The sequence below is a fragment of the Camellia sinensis genome, chromosome 6, assembly GCF_055761805.1.
Source record: "Camellia sinensis isolate YWXY chromosome 6, ASM5576180v1, whole genome shotgun sequence".
In the NCBI taxonomy this organism is placed as follows: Eukaryota; Viridiplantae; Streptophyta; class Magnoliopsida; order Ericales; family Theaceae; genus Camellia; species Camellia sinensis.
In genome coordinates this window covers 106,261,268-106,280,193 of record NC_138966.1, presented here as the reverse complement: position 1 = coordinate 106,280,193, position 18,926 = coordinate 106,261,268, and the positions used below count along the sequence as shown (strand labels likewise).

Here is an 18,926-nt window from a genome sequence, read left to right as displayed (position 1 = left end):
ATATGGTATAATCTGATCGGAGATAAGACCAAATGAAATCAAATTGATAACTTTATGGATCAAAATGATAAAATTAAAACTTAAGATACTTAAATGACAAAGAAGGCGCATTTTAGGGATTACAACTGTTTTTAATCTTTATTTCTCGTTATCAATATTGACAGACGTTAGAGTTATGATCAATTGATAACTTTAAGGACCAAATGATAAAATTAAAATTTAAGAGACTAAAATGATAAAGACCGCTTAGTGATTAAAATTGCCCTTTATCCTTTTCAAAAATTTAAGTGACAGGTAAAAAGAAAACTTCAACATTCTCCTCGTTTATTGTAAACAAATTTGTATAATTTTATCATAAAATTTCGTAATATGAATAATAAAATGCATAACATCACCACAAATTGACATAACAAAAAATATTGTAATCAAACCACAAATTTTGTTATATGAATCACAAAATTTTAAACATTTTGTTACTCTAATTTGTAATGAGATTACTTATTTTGTTATTGATGTTACAAAATTTTATGATAAAATTACACCATTTGTAATAAGGTCACTACTAAAAAAACTACTTTTTGCGACCGCTATAAACCGTCGCAAATAATAAAAAACAGTCGCAAAAGACTTTTTGCGACGGCCCATGCGACGGCAAATGGGGGTCGCGAATGTGGGGGTGGCAAATACTTTTTGCGACCGCAAAATAGCAGTCGCAAACTATTTGTGACCGCCTAATCTACTTATCGCGACTAATATTTTGCCGTCGCAAAAAAATTAAAAAAATACCTACAATGTATTAGCGACCATCTTGTTACCGTCGCAAAAAAAATATAAATAAATAAAATACCTACAATGTTTTAGCAACCTATATTCTCATATATATATATATATATATTCAAGTAGTATATACAATAAATATAAAGTGATATTTGCAAAAATTCTAATACACATGTATTATTTTCCATCACTTCCCTCAACAAAATTATCTTTCTTCAAAAAAAAAAAAAAAAAAATGTGCATACAAAATATAAACTTCGATACACACAAAACAAATATCCATCAACCATTCTTAAAAGTATTTATACAAAATACTAATAGATTCAAGTACTAAAAAAAAAAAACTGAATTTAACTCTCAATATCACCCACTCAATCATATCAACTACTCCCTCAACACTACCTGCAAAAATATACATCAATATATTAGTAACAAAAAATCAGCTCCATAGAAAAAGTTTAGTTCATGCATGCACAAAATTGTTTTTCTCAAAACATTGAGGGAAACAAAATTCACAAAATGAGTTGATGCTTTGTACAAAACTTCAAGACCCTAAACATGACTAGAATTTCAACTTCCTAAGACAGCAAGAAACAGAAAAGCAAGATAAATATGTTAGTAGAGTGGCATACCTATTCATTTTCTTTTGAAGCTTGCTGCCCACTAGATGCATCTGACACCTACAATATGTTAGTATAATGCGTTAATAATTTCCATATGTATATATGCAAATTGATAAAACGTAAAATTCGTCAATTTGTAAGTATTGCACCTCTCTCAAGCTCATACTCCCAGCCATACCCTATGACTCTAAGAACAAAACGCGTGTCGTTAGGTTCTTGATCATCGTAGTGAACCTAGACTCAACGTCTTGTGTCACACGCTGTGTGATCTCATCAATAAATGAAGGGCTTCTCTTACTATTACATAAATTCAAAAAAAAAGAGTAAATCTCACTATCTGGGATTTAAAAAACAAAATTTTAAATGCCACTTCAGGAAAGGTTATGAGCTACTACAGTAAAAATAATGTATCAAAGTTTAGACTAACAGCAGGAATGTCACCATATAATGCCAATTGCAAGCTATAAAAGTGTCAAATTCATTACCTGCCTGTATCTCCACAACCCAGAGGTCTGATAGGATTGAAATGATTTAGCCCAATTTTTTCACCAGTTGCAGTGATCTACAAACTCAAAGAAAATTAAATATAGCTACTAGAGGAGGAGACAATTGTAAGTAGCATAATTATGCATACCTTAATAAATGAACAACAAATTTGGACATTTCAGATAATAATAAAAAATGCAACCATTGATCTTATAGATCCAAAATACTTTAAAACCACTCCTTTCATCAGATGCTATGATTATAATACTCAAACCTTCTAGTAATGCAAGCATCCGTCAAAAGACAGTAAGACATGTAGCCTAACTAGATAGTGCTTATGCATATATATATATATATATATGGCTTTTATGAAATGGTTTAAACTAGACTTTGATGAAAATTACTTATTGAGAATATTTGTCAAGGATTGAGATCCCCAATTTCTTCCTTGTTTTGGTTCTACATTACATAGACAATGATATGGAAATACTGTCATTTTCATATAAAATACTGTCATAACATTCTTAGAAGCAAGATCAACCTGAAAAGTAATTCTCCAAATAAAGTAACAAATGTCAACCATACTATTCAAACAAATAAAATTTAGCTGATCAAATACTTTCATGAAGTAATAAAAACATTGATGTAAGCCTAGTACAAAATCCAAACAAAGCCTAATGTACTCCATTCAAGACCCTAAACATGACTAGAATTTCAACTTCCTAAGACAGAGCAAGAAACAGAAAAGCAAGATAGTAACAACATTAAATTCCAATCTCAGTGACACCAAGTATCATATACAATAGAAAACACACACTATAGGCATTAGCTTGAATATGTTCTACCCGAAAAAAGGGGGTGTGCAAAATGTCGCCCAAGCTGCCTACGCAATTCAAAGTTCTAGAAAATGATATCTCTGCTTGCGTAGATAAAATGATAGTAAGGCTGTGTTTGGGTCATGGAATTGAGGGTAATGGTTTGGAAATGGAAAGGAAAATGTGAGGGAAACTGTGGAAAAAACACAGCCTAATAGACAAAACCACCAAGTTGAAACTGCTTAAACAAATCAACCGACCCACTGGTTTGGGTGAACCAAGTTGAAACTGCTTAAACAAATCAAACACAAAAACAGATGTTGAAACTTGAAAGCATGATTATCTTTTAGAAACTTAAGAGATATTTATAGTAATAGAAATTATTAACATTTTGAAACTTAGAATTTGAACTTTCATCCCCTAATCATGGGGTTGGGTCAATAATTGTACCACTAACACCATACCTTTTCTCCAACAGTTAAACCCAACCTCACAACTGTTATCAATCTTTAAAAAAAAAAAAACCAACCTCACATTTCTCTCTCTCTCTCTCTGTGTGCTAAAGAGTTAAGTTGTTCAGCTCAGTACAACCCATTGAAGAGAAACAGAGCTTAGAAGCCTAGAAATCACACAATGTCATGTTACAAGTCACTGTTGTTTTCTCTTCTTACCACTACCACCTTTCTCTTTACCTTCTCGCAGGGAGAGCTTGACTTTCCCACCTTCCAAACACTACCCACTTCAGGTAACGCTGGAAATTTAGCTGCTATATATATGGTATAGTTTTTGGAATTTTGTTTGTCACACCCATTTTCTTATTTTTCTATTTTTCAGGGGAAGAGCATGGTGAGGTGGTTTTTTTGGGGAGCAAAAGATTTCTTGAGGAGGGACTCATTATATCTCCTCTGAATTCATCATCATCATCATCTCTGGTCTAACAGAGCAAAGTTGGAGACTTAAGAATGGAAGATCACCCAACCTAGTCAACTTTATGACCTTTCTCATAACATTCAGCGTTTATAAGTACTCAATTTGCCAACAAAGGGTCAAAAAGAAGTAAAAGGCTATATTTTTTTTTTTTTGATAAACAAAAAGGAAGCAGTAACTGTATTAGTAGGTTACATCATACGAATAATTGCCTCAAAAGTCTAATTGAGAGGATTGGGCTGGGAAAATTTCAGCTAATCTACATATCTTTATGCTGCTCATCAACTTCGCAGCATAAAAAGACACCACACAAATGAAAGGATACAATTGACAAGCAGTGTGGGGATTAAAAAAATTGATACTAGAATAATGGTAATACCTAGAACACTGAAATCAGTTTTTCCATGCCAGAAGTCCATGTTCTAAAGTTTCAAAGAATATTCAGAAGCTCAAAGTCCATAATCCAAAGAATTTGTGTCATTGCAACAAATAGTATGATATAAAAAGTAATATACAAAAAAATTTGCATAACATAGTTTTATGTCTAACTTTTAGCACTCGGTTCTCTTCTGAAAAAATTATTTCAATTTTCTTCTTTGCACTCGCTTCACAAGCACTACTGATTATGCCACTGAGACAACACTGCTGGGTATATGTAGAAAGACTGCCCCAACACAACACATAATGATTTTTGAATTAAAATCCAATTGTTGATCGATCCATATGGATATTTTATGCCATGCCAGGAGGACAAATCAAAGAGATTCGAATAACTGTCTTGAATCAAAAGGGAAAGCGAAGGAGGCATAGGAAATTCAAGATCAGGCAAGGCAGAGACAGGCTACAGTTGCGATAACTACTATTATATCTTTCATGAAGGCAAATACATTTTGCAACACTGGTCAGGAAATTCAAGATGGTAATGTGATCGGTGTGATCTAAAGAATTTGAGGAATGTGATTACATATATACATTCTTCAAGCTCAAGAGATCTAAAGAATTTGACATAGGTGGTACAGCTTTCCAGGAATCAGGGCTGAAGAGATCTTGAGTTGCCTTGGCCATAGAAGTTGTATTTCTTGAAACATGAAAGAACAGATTGAGGATGATTTTGCAGAAATCACATGGCATGGCAGTGTCTTCACCTGATTGCTAATGTGATAACTATTTTTTCTTACCACAATATGTATCTGTTAATACTGTATTAATTTAATAGATTTCACCACTCATGCTTTGCTATCAATGCAGTTTTGAATATAAAAAAGACAAAAGATGATAAGGAAATATGGTGATTGTAACATTATTATTGATCACCAGCACTAATCATGTACCAAAGTGAATGTTTTGTGACGTGGTAAGCCATGTTATCATATCCAATGACCATGGATACAATGTGAAAAAAATAAGAAAGTTCATCTAACATAGGCTGGCGGTAGCTTTAGTTTTGTGATGAAGATTGATTCGATTCTGCTCAGATGAAACTAACATTGAATTTGTAGTCAATGATTTCATGAATGAAAGTCAGCTGCTTAATATTTGTGCACATCAAGAACAAGAACAGATTAATATTTGGATAAATTATGCTTTAATATTTGTGCACAAACTTGGTCAGATTCACATTTGCAAACCTCAGTGCAGCAAACCACATCATCCAAAACTCTTCCAAAACATCGACTTTAACAAGTAGACTCAGAAAGCCAATATATTCTAAACCTTCTCATATTATTATCACATACTGGCTGTCCTGTGTTTTATAAAATGCGAGAAAATTAAAATTTGAACCTCACGAAAAATACTTGGCTTCAGTGGATGTGAAGAAGAGATCGTTTACCAACATTTTCTCGGCAACCAAACACAATAATATCACAAGAAAGCTAAATAATGTAAAGAAAAAGAACGAAAGAGACGCACCTGAAGCTGTGAATCCCTCACATTTTTTGCAAACTTCGAAGCTTGTGATCCAAAGGAGAGCTTCGACCAGTGATCAGAGGATTTGCCAAAACAAAGAGAACGAATACCTACAGAGAGAGAGAGAGAGTAAATTGAAAACCTAGATTTCCTAAGTCAGATAGAGAGAGAAGCAGGGGTGATAGATTAAATTAACTGATTCGATTCAATTCATTTAGTGATATCATTAAACAGAACATAGAGTGATGATTACCAGACGAAGCAAAGGAGCTTCGGGATCCGCAATGCGAGTTAAGGCTATGTCAGAGCTAAATAGATCCGACTCGGCTTGAAATCGGAGAGCAATGTCGGAAATTAGAGAGTTTCAAATTGCTAGAATGAGCAGAAATTTCGACGGATTTGAAGGCGACGAAGACTGATCCGACAGCGGAATAAGCAGCCGTGGAAGCTCCGGCGATTGAAGAAAGAGAGAGAGATGAAGAAGAAGAAGATCGCTACAATGTGTTGTGGTTGATTAATTTGCTTTGGAAGCTCCGAAGAGTGTGAGAATGGCGATGCATATGAAGAGCTTCGACTGTGGCCAGTCAGATTCGAGCGAGAGAGGGTGGAGAGTCAAAAGAGAGTCGAGCGAGAGAGATTTTGAGAGAGAGAGAGTTCATACAGAGAGATTTGGGAAGTAAGTGAAAAAGGGGAGATGGTTTTTTAACAACGCGGGTCTTCTTTTTTTTTAATGTAAAAAGTTATTTTTTGCGACCACTAAACCATCCGTCGCAAAAAAATAAACGCAAAAAGTGATATTTTTAGTAGTGGGTGCATATAATATACAGCTTTTGAGGAGTGTGTACCATAGAATTTCCCACAAATGAACTATAAAGCACAAAAATCCAACCAAAACTTCAATTTTGGTAAAAAAAATCATTAGGAAAGCAAAACCACAAATTCAATTGTGACGTTGAATAAGCCTAGCACAGACTTCAGGAAAGCACTTGAGACAGGAAATAACAGAAATTTCAAGACAACTATTGGAAAGTGGATAACCATACTCGCATGTTTTCCAAGGAGAGTTGGGCCATCCATCTACTGGAACCAAAACCTCTGTATATGTTAGAGATCCTTGGCGAAGTTCTAACCATGCATGTGAGAGGAGGAAGCACACTCCAAAACTACTGTATAATTAGTTTTATTATCCTAGCATTCACTTCCCAATCAGTCTAGTTTCATTAAATTCAAACCATTAAAAATATTCTTCTATATAATATATGTATATATGTACTACCAAAAGTCCATAGACAATACTTAGGCTATCTTAATAAAGACTTGAAAACATCTATCATCCTAATACACATACCCTTCATATATTAGAAACATCCCACTTAAACATATCCCAGTATAATCTTCTTGCATAATGTGCCAAAAGCTCACTTCTTCAGCTTGTCGCTCATTACTCAAATTTCAACATATCCATAATTCACCAAATCCTGCCAATAAGAAAAATTAATCAGGATGTCTGTAGGAAACCTTATGATGATATATCATAACACAAATATCAAGTCCAAGAAATGAAATTTTCCTATTTATAAGTCAAATATTCATGCATATGGAAGCTCAACACTCTGACTATCAGAAAACAGTCAAATAACAAATCACAATGAAATCTAAATCATTCAACAAAATACAAGGCTTAGTTTTTTTCTTTTTTTTTTTTTTTGATCAACAAAAGAAGAATTTTATTGATGAACAAACATGAAGAGGTACATCAATAAAAGCAAGCAAGCCCCAACTAGGTTGGCACTGAAAAGCAAGCACGATCATATGCTATCTCAATGCCAAGAGTTGACGAGGAACCAACTCAAAGAAGATAACAAAAGCAATCAAAACACAAGCAAGCCCCAACACAGGCTGCCAAATTGCAATGACCAAAACCAACCAATCCAGCAGCAACACCCAACAAACAGCCTATCTACAGCAGGACACCATCTGAGAACAGAAAGACCACAAACTCTGATCTGCTCCAGGTTATAGATTAGATCATGAACTGAATAATGTAGACTTTTGGGTGATGATTTCATCCACATTGCAACTTTCAATTTTATCAAATCATAGAGCTCCTCCCAATTTGGTTAACACCCCATTGAAGATGCAATCATTCCTGTGCTTCCACATTGACGAAATAAGAGCAATAGGAATGGCTCTCCACATTACTTTTTCCATCTTTTAACTCTTAAGTCCATCCCACCATTGTAGCAGACCCTCTACAGAACCTAGTAATGGCCACTGCAGCCCCCATCATTTTACCATGTGAGACCATACTTTCCAAATCACAGGGCAAAAGAGTAGTACATGACATGTTGATTCCTCCTCCTCTTTACAAAAAACATAAAGAACAAGTGCTGCCATTTATACCTATCCTTTTGAGAAAAACAGCAGTTTCAATCCTGCCTCTCCATGCTAACCACCCAAAGAATTGAGCTGTGGGTGGGGCAACATTATGCCACAATAGATTTGGTGATGACAGAACAGGGCCCAAAGCAGCATCACACCACTTATAAAGAAAATACACAGTGAATTCGCTTGAGGAACATTCCCTCCACACAGCACAATCTTCATTATGATCAGAGCAAAGCTAGCAGATTGATCAATTCATCCTCCTCCCAAACAAATAAAGCTCTTGTAAAGTTAGTCACAAATATTTGAGACACATCGTTGTTAAATCTTAAATCCCTATTCTACCAACTATTTTGGGTTGAAGTCGTGACCAATTGGAAGCTTAATGTGAAAGGTTAAAGTCACGCATGGAAAATATGTCAGCGTGAACATGCCATGACATGACCGTATGACAAACAGGGTATGCATTTAAGAAAACAAAAATAAGTAAGATGACATTAGACAAGAAATATTCTAAAATAATCAAAAACTCTTCTAGGCATGAGGTTGCTTACTCGTATGGATAATTTCTAAGCCATTTACATTTGTTCCCACTAGACCCTCAAAAATAATCAAAAGGTTTATAAGGCTACAAATTTTTTTTAGTGTGGTAAAGATTTCGGACATCTAATCACATGATCACCTAGTAGCCTAAAACATCACTGATGAGGCATGCTAGAGACCCCTAAAACATCACCTCCAAATTTTCCTCCAATGACGTGGAAAGGGGCTGGGTCTTTGATGGCTTACTCTAAATGAATCAGAAACTGACACGATGCGGACTGTTGAGATACTGACAACAATCAGTATCTTCTTAAATCTGACAAACAACTAGCTTAGAGAAAGAATAGATACAGATTAAAAAAAATAGATAAACTGAGTTGAGAGTAAGCGGACTGTTGAGGGGTGAAGGGGAGTTTGTAGTGAAAATTGAGGGGAAAAGCAGGGCAGATAGTGAGAAATCAGATAAGAAAAAATGAGAATGATTTATCCGATAAGGAAAAAAAAATGTCAAAAGGGATATATTAATATCCTTGTGTGACATTTTCACTACCATACTTTCTATTTATTTATTATCTTGTGCGTGTTGGTGCTCAAGATAAAGTGTTTTATAATTTAACCAAGTAAACATATTTTGAGTGCATGATGATAATGTGTGGAGATTTCTCCTGACATAACTTTTACACCCTGTAATTTGCCAAATCTACAAATTTAATCATGTCAAATGGCAACAGTCGCATCCACACATACACATCCTCTCCATCCCCACAGTTGAATGACCCAAGTTTAAGTGAAAATAATAGAGTAAACAAACTCAACAATATTAACAAACTAAACATATGAAGGCAATTCTCCGCAATTATTATTGTCACTTTTTTTTTTTTTTTTTCAAAAATTGACAACTTTTCTCTAACTTCTTGTTGCCATACAGATTTTCATTCAATCTGAGAGCACTCTTAATTACAGGGCATCACACTTTCATAAATCAAACTAATTGATCAGGATAAAAACACAATAGTCTACCTTTTAGAGAAAAATATATTTCATGGACAACACATTGCAACAAAAACAGGAAATGACACAATTGGTTCTAACCCACATCCACCTAGAACCTAAACATCAAAGATCAAAAGACTGGGGAGATATATGGCATCTACACCTAGAACCTAAACAATTTTCTAAACAGAATTATGAATGTGAAGAGCTTTATGAACATCATCTCAACAACTCCGATGAATAGGCATAGAGTGCCGCTGCCAACCAACTACAAAGAAGATTCCACTCTCTTCTCGGTACAATAAGTGGAAGCTAGGGGGTATATGAAGAAGGAAAAAATTAGCTAGGGATCCACAACGGCCTGGCTTCGCCAAGATGGTATTGGGTGATTTTGGCCAAGGCCACATGGCATGGCAAGATAGGTCCACACCTATGGCAGTGTCAAATTATAGTCAAAAGGCAAATACATAATTATAAACATATATAAATCCAAAGACGATATGAACTATATCTAATTGACAAAGAACTAAATTCTATCACAAGTATTAAGAGATGGAATTTATCCTCTTATTAGATATAAAAGGTGAGTTAAAACTCGACCATCCTAGGATGATGCCAACTAGGAAAGGAATTATCCAAGAGGCAGACTTCATTATAAATAGGCAACAACCTCTAGCAGTTGTCCACACACGTCATCCACCATGCCATTGTACATTAGACACCACTTACAAGAATTCCATACTTTCCTTCTCTATGATTGATGACTTAAGCATCAAAGTGGCATCCAGCCTGCCACCACCTGTCAAGCAACAGTACCGGTGTCTTATTTTGTAGAGTTCATTGTTTGTGTGCACGGGTAGATGATCATCTCTTAGTTGAAATCATATTTTCAATCGGTGTGAATTTTTTCCCTCACAGTACCCACACTAGGAGTTGTGGATATCCTTCTAACTAATTAGAGCTAAAAAGAAAATCCAGATTAGCTCTATGCCAAAGCAGCAGCCACAGGCTAGTACATTACCTCAGTAACAGGGTGGTGCTGGCAATAGTAGCAGCCAAGAAGACATGTACATTTAAGCTAATAGTAGAACATAGATATCATGCAAGGAATTTCAAATAAACCATGTTTCATAAAACATTGGCCAATAAATGTATACACAGTCAAGGCCCAAGTTGTCAAAAACATTGGCAAGTATATGCACATTGACATATATTTTGACTTACCAAGATCTTTTCAACTTGCAGAAGCTTCTTCAATCAATTTACATCCATGAGGTCCAGCTTCAGAGTAGATTCAGTTGGCTCTTTGAGTTCCACAACCACTGACGAACTAGATAATTCACACCTTTTATTCCTACAATGAAATGGTATCCCACTTATTACTCAACAAAGAATGGTACACACACATATATGATATATCAGCATTATCATTAAAGGAAACTAGAAACTTACATTAGCACAACATCAGAAAACTTTGTATTAGGACCGAGATCATAAGCTTGAGATGAGAGAACCCAAGCGCAGAGAGAGGCTTTGCGTTTAATGGGCAAATAGGATGATTTCTCCGCAACAAATTTGGTGCAGTGTACAGTAGGCCCTTGTCCCCAAACCAAACAAAAACATCTGCCAGTCAAATGAAATAAGAAAGTCCTCATTTCACAAGGATCTACTCTGATCTTCCGTGCTGGATTCTTAAATCCCCTAATTTTCCCCGAGAATGATTTGCCAGTTTCCAAGTCATAAGCGTACATACAGGTGTCGTTGTTTCGTACCAATACAAAGTACTGCCTAAAACCGCCATGTTTGTTTCGTCGACAAGCGATGCAACGCGAAGGTGTTTAGTCAAAGGGTGTTTGGTCCACTTGTTTTGAGAAACATGGTACAAATACGCTTCGTTCAAATAAGCCACAGCCACTAGAATCTTCTGTAAACCCTCGAGAGCCATACACAAAAAACGAGCGGAAGGTAGCGGCTTATCACAGCAGGTAGGTTTAGGCAGAAAACTCCATTTCTTAGTCTTAGGATCAAACACCTCAGCCCAGGTATCATTTTCAGTACCTTTGGGAACGATTTTAACATGATTACCTCCCATGACATACAATTTTCCACCCAGAACCACCGCGGCGGGGCTGTTTCTTCCAACATTCATGAGACCAGAAATCAGATTCTTCCAACGGGGCGAGGGAGAAGCAGATTTGAATCGGCGAACATCGTTAGTGGGGTGAATCTCATACATTGTTCTGCCACGACAAAATCCACCGAGGCAATAGATAGTGGAATCCAAACAAACTAAGGTGCTATCGAAATATTTCTTTCTCGAGATTGGGATGAGTTTCAATTTGTTCTTCTCTCCTCTTTTCACGCAATTGTTCCATTTCTTGCATTCATCATCGACACCACTACTCTCTTGGTTCGAAATGTCGACGGCGTACCACTTCATGTTACTTTTGTGAGTATTGGCGCGAAACCACAGCGATCTCTCGTACCGTTTTTCTTGAAAATAACTTGATGGCGACGATCGATGATGACGTCGCAGTCGACGACTTCGACGCCCTCCAAGAAGAAGATGCACGAACATGTTTGCCCTTTTACCGATCTAATGCTTATGCCTGTTTGGTTTATATGCTGGTTTAGTTTTAGTTTTAGTTTTGGTTGGGCTGTGTTTGGTTAATACCATTTGAATGAAGCTCACGTGTTCGATATTTCTCAAAACAATTGGACCAAACGCACTCTCAAGAGTCAACCTAATCTTTGGAGGGGATTATTTCGGCTCGGGAGATCTATTAGCTCATGCTTGATTCACAAGAGTAATAGTGAAGTATTAATAATTTTATTAAATTAGTGTAGTATTCACTATCCAATTGGATTAATATTCATTGGATTAATAATCCTACCACTACCCCATTATTAATAATCCTATAAATTTGTTGGATTAATTATCCATCGGATTAATAATCCTAAACCAAAATGCTAAAATTGGACCCACGGATTAATAATCTCAATCCCATACTCTAATCCACCCAATCAAACATGCCCTTACGGTATTGTTTTGATAATTTAAATTATTTATTTATCAAATATGTTGTATATTTTATTCGCATACAAAAAAAAATTAATTCGATAAATGCAACTGGTTCAATTTATTCTTTTTGTTATTAATAAAATATATGATTTATTTTTTAAAAATACAATTATCGTCTATTTTTTTTAGTGAAAAACATGATAAATTGAACAAGTTATAATTATCGAATTGATTTAATTTTTTGTGTAGATGAAATACATAAAATACTCAACAAAAAAAAATAATTCGAATTATCAAAACGAGACCCGTGATAAATTCTATGGGCCAAAACAGACCCCTCTAATCCAGATTTTGGATTGAAAGAAATTCTCCTCCATTATAAATACTCCCATGAGTTTTGCTTGAAATACAAATTATTCCTATCATTTGAAAAATTATAAATATATCTAGAATTTTTTATTTAACAAAATTAACTGAAAAAGTAAAATTCGTAACTTTTCTCTTTTTTACAATAATAAAATTACTTAAATTATTAATAAAAATACATGAACATAGTCTTTGAATCGACAAAGGCGCGCCTGGCCTTATTCAATCAATGGTGTTTTGATAACTACGTCATCTACGGCACTTATTGAAATAATAAAAAATGAATTTATGAAAATATATTCCAAAATTTTATACAAATAATGTGACATAAGAGCATCTACAGTGTTGCATCAAACTTTTTATCAAATATAAGCAAATTTTTGATGAAAAATTTAATCTGATATGATGTACTCTAATGTTAAATTCAAAATTTTCATTAAATGTCCAGTTTTTCAGGAGGACATTCGAGTGGATGTCCGGACATGAGCAAAAGTTGGGTTCGAATAAAGAAAACCCAATTGTTTGAGAGGATATTCAGAAGGATGTCTGGCCTAACGGTCATCTACAAATTTGATAAAAGGATAAACGCTTTCTTCATTTGATATCAATCTGATAAAACGGTTGGAGCACCGTTTTCATTAATTTTTCATCAAATTTAAATTTGATAAAAGATCTGATGCAACGTTGGAGATGGCCTAATAGAGACCTTAATTTTAAAATAAAACTCTTTTTGTATAATTTTTAAAATAAATTACATTGACTTTTCTTAAAATTTGAAGAAAATATAATAAATGTCACAAGTTTAATATAATTACACTAGACTCCTTTAAAGTTTTTAATTCATATAAACTTAGTTTCATTTTCTTCAGAAATTTGTTAATGGTGTGATTAAAAAAAATAATATTATTACCTCTTTAACATTGAGATATATATTTTAAGTTGCGTATTTTGTTTTTTCCACACCATTTGCAAATGGTATCATTTGTTATATTTTATCTTTACGTGTCAATAAAAATTTTCATATTGGGTAAATTACAAATACATCTCCTAAGATTTTATTAAAATATGAAATGCCCTTGTAATTTTAAAAATTACAATTTTTCCCTTCAAATTTATATTTGCATAACAAATGACCCATTTTATTAATAAATCATCAAGTCAATTAACAATTTTTAATGATATCAGAAATAGATCTATGCAAAATACAGTCCAATTCGTTTCGATGCGCACTAATTCATCTGCTAATTGCAGATTAAATTTTGAAATTTATAATCCTCTTTGAAAATCGCTTTACTCCACTATAGTTAATACATGCATTTTTTTAACCTCTAATGAAGTATCAAAATAAATAGGGCTCTCCATCCAAAGATCCAAATTTGAATTATCTTTGTGTAAAAGTCCAAGCCCAAAAATATTTTGTCCACAAGGACATGTTCAGACAAAATGACCAAACTATCCCTACTAAATTTATATATTTGTCTCTCTCCTCATTCTCATTTCCAATTCCTACTATCTACTCATCTCTCTCTCTACTCATCTCTCTCTCTCTCTCTCTCTCTCTCTCTCTCTCTTCTCTTCTCCTCTCTCTTTTGCACCTTCGTCATAGCCTCCTCGCCGTCGTCATTTCATCGTCTCTGCTACCTCTCCGCCGCCATTGACGTTCCGTTCATCTCTTTATCTTCGACATTCCGTTTATCTATCTCTCTCTCTCTCTCTCTCTCTCACACACACAATTTTGAACACCGCTCGTTTGTATGGATCAACACAAATCCCCACAGATTTCAAATCTGTATGGCCGCCACACCAATACCACCACACAGTCGATCAACACCGCCACGAAAGCGAATCCTAATCCATTCTCTATCAAGATATTCACTCTCTATTTCTTTACCATCTTCATATCCTTCATCCTCTATCAAGATGTTCACTCTCTATTTCTTTACCATCTTCATATCCTTCATCCTCTCCACCTCCACCGTCGCCGTCGTACCAAACGAGGAACTAGAATCGATGTTGGCTGTGTTTAGAACTAGAGGCTGCAACCTCTTTGGTAACGCATTCACCATCTTTGACCTTGATGTAGGCCAAAAGGTACTACATTAAGGCCGCTTAAAGTACATTTATAGTCTTTGAATTTTGTTTATTTGACAAAGATGATGTGTTTTGTACACTTGTATAGATTTGGCAGGCAACATGCAAATTGTAGGCGCTTGAGCGGCCCACCTAGGGATGCGTGCGCAGAATTTCAAGTTTGTTCTACTGAAAATAAAAAAAGAAAAAGAAAAAGAGGCTACTCTACGGTTCCGAAAATTCCAAAAAAAGAAGAAGAGCTAGGGTTTGGAAAGAAGGGTGAGGGTTCTCAAACTTCAAGAACATTTTCCATAGGGGTTTCTTATTCTTCTACCTTTTCTCATGCCTCCATGAGTGGCTAGGTTTCTATTTCTAGGGTTTTCATGAAACCCTAGCCAAGTAAATAGGGTTTTCTTTTTGGTTTTTGATTAGGTAATGGTTTGAACAAGTTGTATGGTATTTAAGAAGTGTTTAAATATATTTTCCATTATTTTTTCAAGTATTCTTGTTTGTGCGATTGTTGAATGCTTTCTATGACATGGTTTTCTATTTTTTCATATTTAAGGTATGAGATGAGTCATACCACAAGAGACGAGTCGTTTTGCTACCCTAGTTTAAAGCGAATGACTCGTGCTACTTGAGATGGTTCGTTCCTATACATTAAACGTGATAATTCTCTCGATTAATGCTTCGAACTTGTGGTTGCGAGGTATTATTTGGTTCGAACCGTAACATAATTAATTTTCAAATTGAGACCTTATTTATGTAACTAGTGGTGAATTCATTACCCTAGGTTTTTCCCAAAATCAATAATTCCAATTTTACTTTTAATTGCTCGTTGAATTTCCTAGTATTTTAATTATTATTAGTTTATGAACAATTATCTCGTTTATCAAAATTAATTTAGGAATTTAACAATTAAATTAGTTTAATTTCACATTTGTCCATGTGGATCGATACCTGGACTTACCATTATTCTAAGGAATTTGGTGCAGATTAGTGTTTATTTTGGGTGAGTAAAACAACCCATCAGATCTCTACTTCGACCTCCTTGCGGGAACTCCTTTCACCATCTTCATCGCCACCGACTCTTTTCTCTCGACATGACTTCTTCAGCCTCTGTTTACATCACCGCCCTATGTTACCACATTGTTCCTCTTCGATTATCCCTTGCTAATCTCCGAAATCTCACCTCTGGTTCGATTTTGCCCACGCTATTGTCAATTCACAATATTTATGTTCAAAGAAAACTCGAATTAGAAATCATTGCCGCTGATGGCGTTGATATTGTTATAACGATTCTGGTTTAAACCTGACCCGTTCATTGTTTTGGATTCGGGATTTCTTCTTGATGGTTGTTCATGTTTTCTTTCGTTTCATTCCTTATTGAGTTGGTTATTGGAATGTCTTGGTTGTGTTTGAAACAGGTTGGGAGTTAGTTTTTCAAAATTGTTACTACACAGTTTTTTGGCTCTTTCGCTTGTGCGAAGTTTCTTGCACTCGAGCAAACTTTGAGAACTTCCAGTACTTTTTATTGAGAGTATGACATTCTTCACTCGAGCGGTGTTTTTTGCGCTCGAGCGATCTTTTGGAACTCTTAGTACTTTTGTAATCCTGTAAAACTATTAGCAGGGTGGTGTTTTTAGCTCGAGCAATCTTTTTTGCGCTCAAGCAGTGTTAGCTCAAGCTATCCTTCTTGCGCTCGAGCGGTTAGCCTTTATCTGTAAAACTTCTAAGAGCATGTCATTGTGCGCTCGAGTAGTACTTTGTTCACTTGAGCGGTCTCACTTTTTGGGTTTGGTCGCTTGAGCGGTCTGCATGTATACTAGTTTCGAAAAGTCACTTTTTGAGTCACTTTTTCATATCTCTCTCTCTCTAACCATTTCAGAACTTTAGATTTACACACACACTCTCTTTAGTTCTTGGACATTTGACCCGAATACTCTCGATCCGTACATTTCCTTACTCTAGTCTCTTTGATAAAAAGGTAAAGCACGTCAAGGGCTTCGTTTAATCGGAGAAGTTCGCGTTTTTGGTACCATCAAGTTCTACCCATCTTTCCTTTGTGTCTTCTTCTTTGAGGTAGGGATTACTTTGACTATGTTTATGATTTTTAACTTAGTTATTTGTCTTTTAAAAAGGATATTGTGATTTGGGGATTTTTATAAAAATTTAGGGTTTTTGTTTGAAATCAAAAGAAGGGTTTTCAAATGGATTCTTGCAAATGGTTATGAAATTGGAGATATGGTTGAGTTGTGATAAGATGCAAGATTTTCATCTTTAAAATTGATTTTCAAATAAAGGGGATTTTTGCCCTAAAAATGTGAATGTTGGATTTTGTAAAGAGAAAATGGAATTGAGATTGGTTTTATGAAATTAGAATAATGATGATGGTGGTGGTGGTGGTGGAGTTGGATATGAATTATCACTCCTATCTTGAAATGTTGGAAAGTATATCTTTATTGAAAATTATTTATTTGTTTAGAGATATCTGTTTTGGGCTATTGGTGGAGGATAGCTATGATTGTTGTAGAAATTACATGAGAATTAGGTAAATTAAAACTAATTTCTCATCCATTTCCATTGAGCATTGTAACGTATTTAATACATTGAAAATGTTTATTGTTTTGAGAAAATTGGTGAATACTTTGGTGAATCTAGGTAGGGAGTATAGTTGTTGTATTAAGTTGGCCTGTGTGTCCTTGGTGAAAGTCCAGAAACCCTCGCAAATAGATGTCGAGTCTTCCAATTAGTACCTGTAAAAATGACAATTGGTAGTGCTTGTAGCCTACTTGCAGACACATCCTAGAGATTTCCAGTGTTGTATCAACTGCCCTATTTTCTATTGTAAAGAAAATAAATTCTTGAATTGTGATGTAGCTTGGCATTGCATGGTTTTGGAAAGAGATGTAAAATGTTTGGCGTGAGCATTGCATATGCATTCACCGTCTAACTCTATTAAGATTCATACATTGTGTTAGAGTATCTTTATTGGGCTTTGGCTCACCCTATGTAGAAAACCATTTTCAGGTGTTGATAATATACCTCCGCCAAGGCCATAACTTGGGAGGACAAGGATCCAAGAGCTTCTTGTTTCGTTTTTGTTGTATTTATTTGTACAAGGTTAGGGCTTTATTTGTATTGAGTTTAAACTCACTTTTGTTATAACCAAGCACCGTCTTAAAAAGTTATAGCCACTAGGGTATTTATATATCTGCTTAACTCTTATTTCACATCTCTTACTTATGACACGTGCTATAGATTCAGGGTTAGGGCTTATGAATGTATAGTTGTATCTGTCATCTTTTGTATAACTGAATCATATTTTGAAATATATTGTTAATTGGTAAATATTGTAAGATGGTTTTATTGATATATTTAGGGGGTGTTACAGTTGTTGTGCCTGGTCTGTTATTCATGGATTGAAAGGGGTTTTAAGGGCTTCAAATTGAAAGAAAGAGAGAAGGGCTTCTTGTGGTGTGATTTTCTATTATAGTAGTGTAGTGGAGCAGATCTGGAGAGTAATTGAACAGATAATAAACATTGTTCTAGAGATGCACTCTCTCTTTCTTCAACTTACTGATTAGAGAATTAATTTTGAATACATACATACACATACTTGTGTTAAATACCTATAATGTTTCTCCAGATTTGTTTCTTTTTTTTCTTTCTTTTTTGTGTGGTTGTAGTTCATGATTTTTTTTAGCAATTGTTAGCCATGATTTTAGTTAAACGTTGTTTAAAAAATTGAACAAATAGTCATTGTTGAGAATTTGAATAGATAAAATTGTAGGACCTCTCTTTGTATGTCTATATATATCTGTGTATGTATGAGAATAAGTTGAATAGATAGGGGGAAAATTGAACAGATAGTAAAAAAGTTGAACAAATAAGGAACAAATTGAACAGATAGGTGAATTTTTTGAACAAATAGAAAATAATTTGAACATATAAGGAAATTTTTTGAACAAATAGGAATTTTTTTGAAAAGATAGCCAACGGAAGTCAATA

General features: G+C 34.7%; 1 protein-coding gene across 2 annotated transcripts; it reads right to left on the bottom strand.

Annotated features, from left to right (window-relative positions):
* Positions 1 to 1,040: 1,040 nt before the first annotated feature.
* LOC114265923 (uncharacterized) lies at positions 1,041 to 12,050 on the bottom strand. Of its 2 annotated transcripts, XR_014332742.1 has the most exons (8): positions 10,910 to 12,050; positions 10,682 to 10,811; positions 6,885 to 7,014; positions 5,540 to 5,646; positions 1,886 to 1,962; positions 1,550 to 1,697; positions 1,410 to 1,457; positions 1,041 to 1,179 (listed from the first exon to the last, which is right to left on the bottom strand). XR_014332742.1 is itself a non-coding variant. In XM_082874381.1 (7 exons), exons 3-7 carry the CDS (start codon positions 6,889 to 6,891, stop codon positions 1,176 to 1,178), a joined length of 243 nt encoding a protein of 80 aa, XP_082730507.1. In that variant the 5' UTR covers positions 6,892 to 7,014; positions 10,682 to 10,811; positions 10,910 to 12,050; the 3' UTR covers positions 1,041 to 1,175. The 2 variants fall into 2 exon arrangements, 1 of the variants encoding a protein (XP_082730507.1); XM_082874381.1 differs by lacking the exon at positions 1,550 to 1,697.
* Positions 12,051 to 18,926: the final 6,876 nt, after the last annotated feature.